At 41.3% G+C, this 1,953-nt stretch overlaps 1 protein-coding gene across 1 annotated transcript in view; it reads right to left on the bottom strand.

Annotated features, from left to right (window-relative positions):
* Positions 1 to 1,953, bottom strand: part of LOC106878456 (uncharacterized) — a 15,758-nt gene that overhangs the window by 10,083 nt on the left and 3,722 nt on the right. The window contains exon 5 of the mRNA XM_052977512.1: positions 1,004 to 1,090. Coding sequence (XP_052833472.1) covers positions 1,004 to 1,090 — 87 coding nt within the window. The remainder of the gene's footprint in view (positions 1 to 1,003; positions 1,091 to 1,953) is intronic.

Raw genomic sequence — 1,953 nt, 5'->3', positions numbered from 1 at the left:
ATATATGCCTGTCTATCTGTCTGTATGTGTATGTATATATATATATATGTGTGTGTGTGTCTGTCTGTATGTGTATATATGTATATATATATATATATATATATATATATATATATTTCATTTTTGGGTTTGGTTTGCAAGATTCTTTATGTGAGTTTGTGTGTTGACTCTCCCCAGACACAACAATATATGTGTACACACACATACACATACATGTATATTTGTGCATATATACACATATATATGTATGTACATAGGTTTCTATGTACACTATATTACAGAGTCTGCTATATACACTATAAGATACTCTCATATATATATGGAGGCCAGTGGTTAGAGTATTACATTCATGATCACAAGATCGTGGTTTCAATTCTCAGACCAGCAGGGCATCATGTTCTTGAGCAAGACACTTCAGTTCACATTGCTCCAGTTCAGTTAGCTGCAAATGGAGAACCCTGTAACAGACTGGCTGGTGGGGTGACATCATTCGAAAGTTACAACAATCAAAGGAAGCGCATTGTGACTAGTGGTGTATAACAACATCCAAAGGTCCTGGTTTTGAGTGAATGGATTGATGGATATGTTCTATATATCCTACAACATACAGCCCTTTTTTCATTCCTTCCCAAGTCATATAGTCTCATAGGGCCAGTTACTCAGTCTCCATGGCGTATATATTACCCATCTGGATGGGACACCAGTCTGTCACAGGATGACTCACTTTTGCCAGCTGAGTGGACTGGAGCAATGTGAAATGAAGTGTTTTGTTCAAGAAAACAATGTGTTGCCCAGTCCAGGAATTGAAACCACAACCTAATGATCACGAGTCCAACACCTTAACCACTAAGCTACACGCCGCCACACAGTCCTCTAGATAGATCCAATTATATAGTCATTATTGGACAGTATAACATATAGGTTTCTATATAGACTAAATAATATAAAAATACAGCCACGCTACGTTAGGGAGACGAACAGACAGAGAATGAATTGTACTTACTTGGTCCAGCAGGGCTACATTCAATGCTTCCGAGCGATAATGGTTGTTGGTGGGTAGGCATCCAGTGTTGACTGGGGGTGGCTCTTGCTGGAATATAGGATGAAACGACAGTGTTTCGTGGGTCAATAAGTGCAACTATGGTGGGGAGATGTAGTATGGTGGAGAAGGGAGGAGAGACAACAGGGTTATATTTTAATGGACAATAATAATGTTGACAACAACAACAGCAACAATAACAGTAACAATGGTTTAAAATTTTGGCAAAAGGCCAGCAAGTTCAAGGTTGAGGGTAAGTCGATTACATTGACCCCAGTACTCAACTGGTAATCATTTTATTGACCCCAAAAGGATGAAAGGCAAAGTCAGCCTCAGTGGAATTTGAACTCAGAACATTGAGACAGACAGTATGTCACTAAGCATTTTGCCTTTGCCCAGTGTGCTAACGATTCTGCCAGCTCAATGCCCTTGCAACAGCAGTGATAATGATGACTGGAGTCAAGACTAATTAGATGATTATAACATATCTTCATCATCGTTATCATCCTCCTCTTCATTTCAAAGTGACCAAGACCTTTGGAGATGCGCTGTGCTTGAGAAAACCTGACAAGCCAAGTGAGATTGTAGCCATGGCCTACGCCAGTGTCACATAACCGGGCCATTTAAGATTTCCCTTCAATCTTCAAGCAATATGCTATGTTTGAGAAGACCTACAGCGTCAAGTGAAACTGTTGTGGCCAATGACAGTACTGCCTGACTGGTACCCATGCTGGCACATAAAAAGGCACCATTTGAGCATGGTTGATGCCAGTGCCACCTGACTGGCCCCCATGCTGGTGGCATGTGAAAAGCACTATTTGAGCATAGCTGATGCCAGTGCCACCTGACTGGCCCCCATGCTGGTGGCATGTGAAAAGCACTATTTGAGCATAGCTGATGCCAGTGCCACCTGA

This window comes from Octopus bimaculoides, chromosome 28, assembly GCF_001194135.2.
Source record: "Octopus bimaculoides isolate UCB-OBI-ISO-001 chromosome 28, ASM119413v2, whole genome shotgun sequence".
Taxonomy (NCBI): Eukaryota; Metazoa; Mollusca; class Cephalopoda; order Octopoda; family Octopodidae; genus Octopus; species Octopus bimaculoides.
Note: the sequence above shows the minus strand (reverse complement) of the source record. Positions and strands in the feature narration are given on the sequence as shown.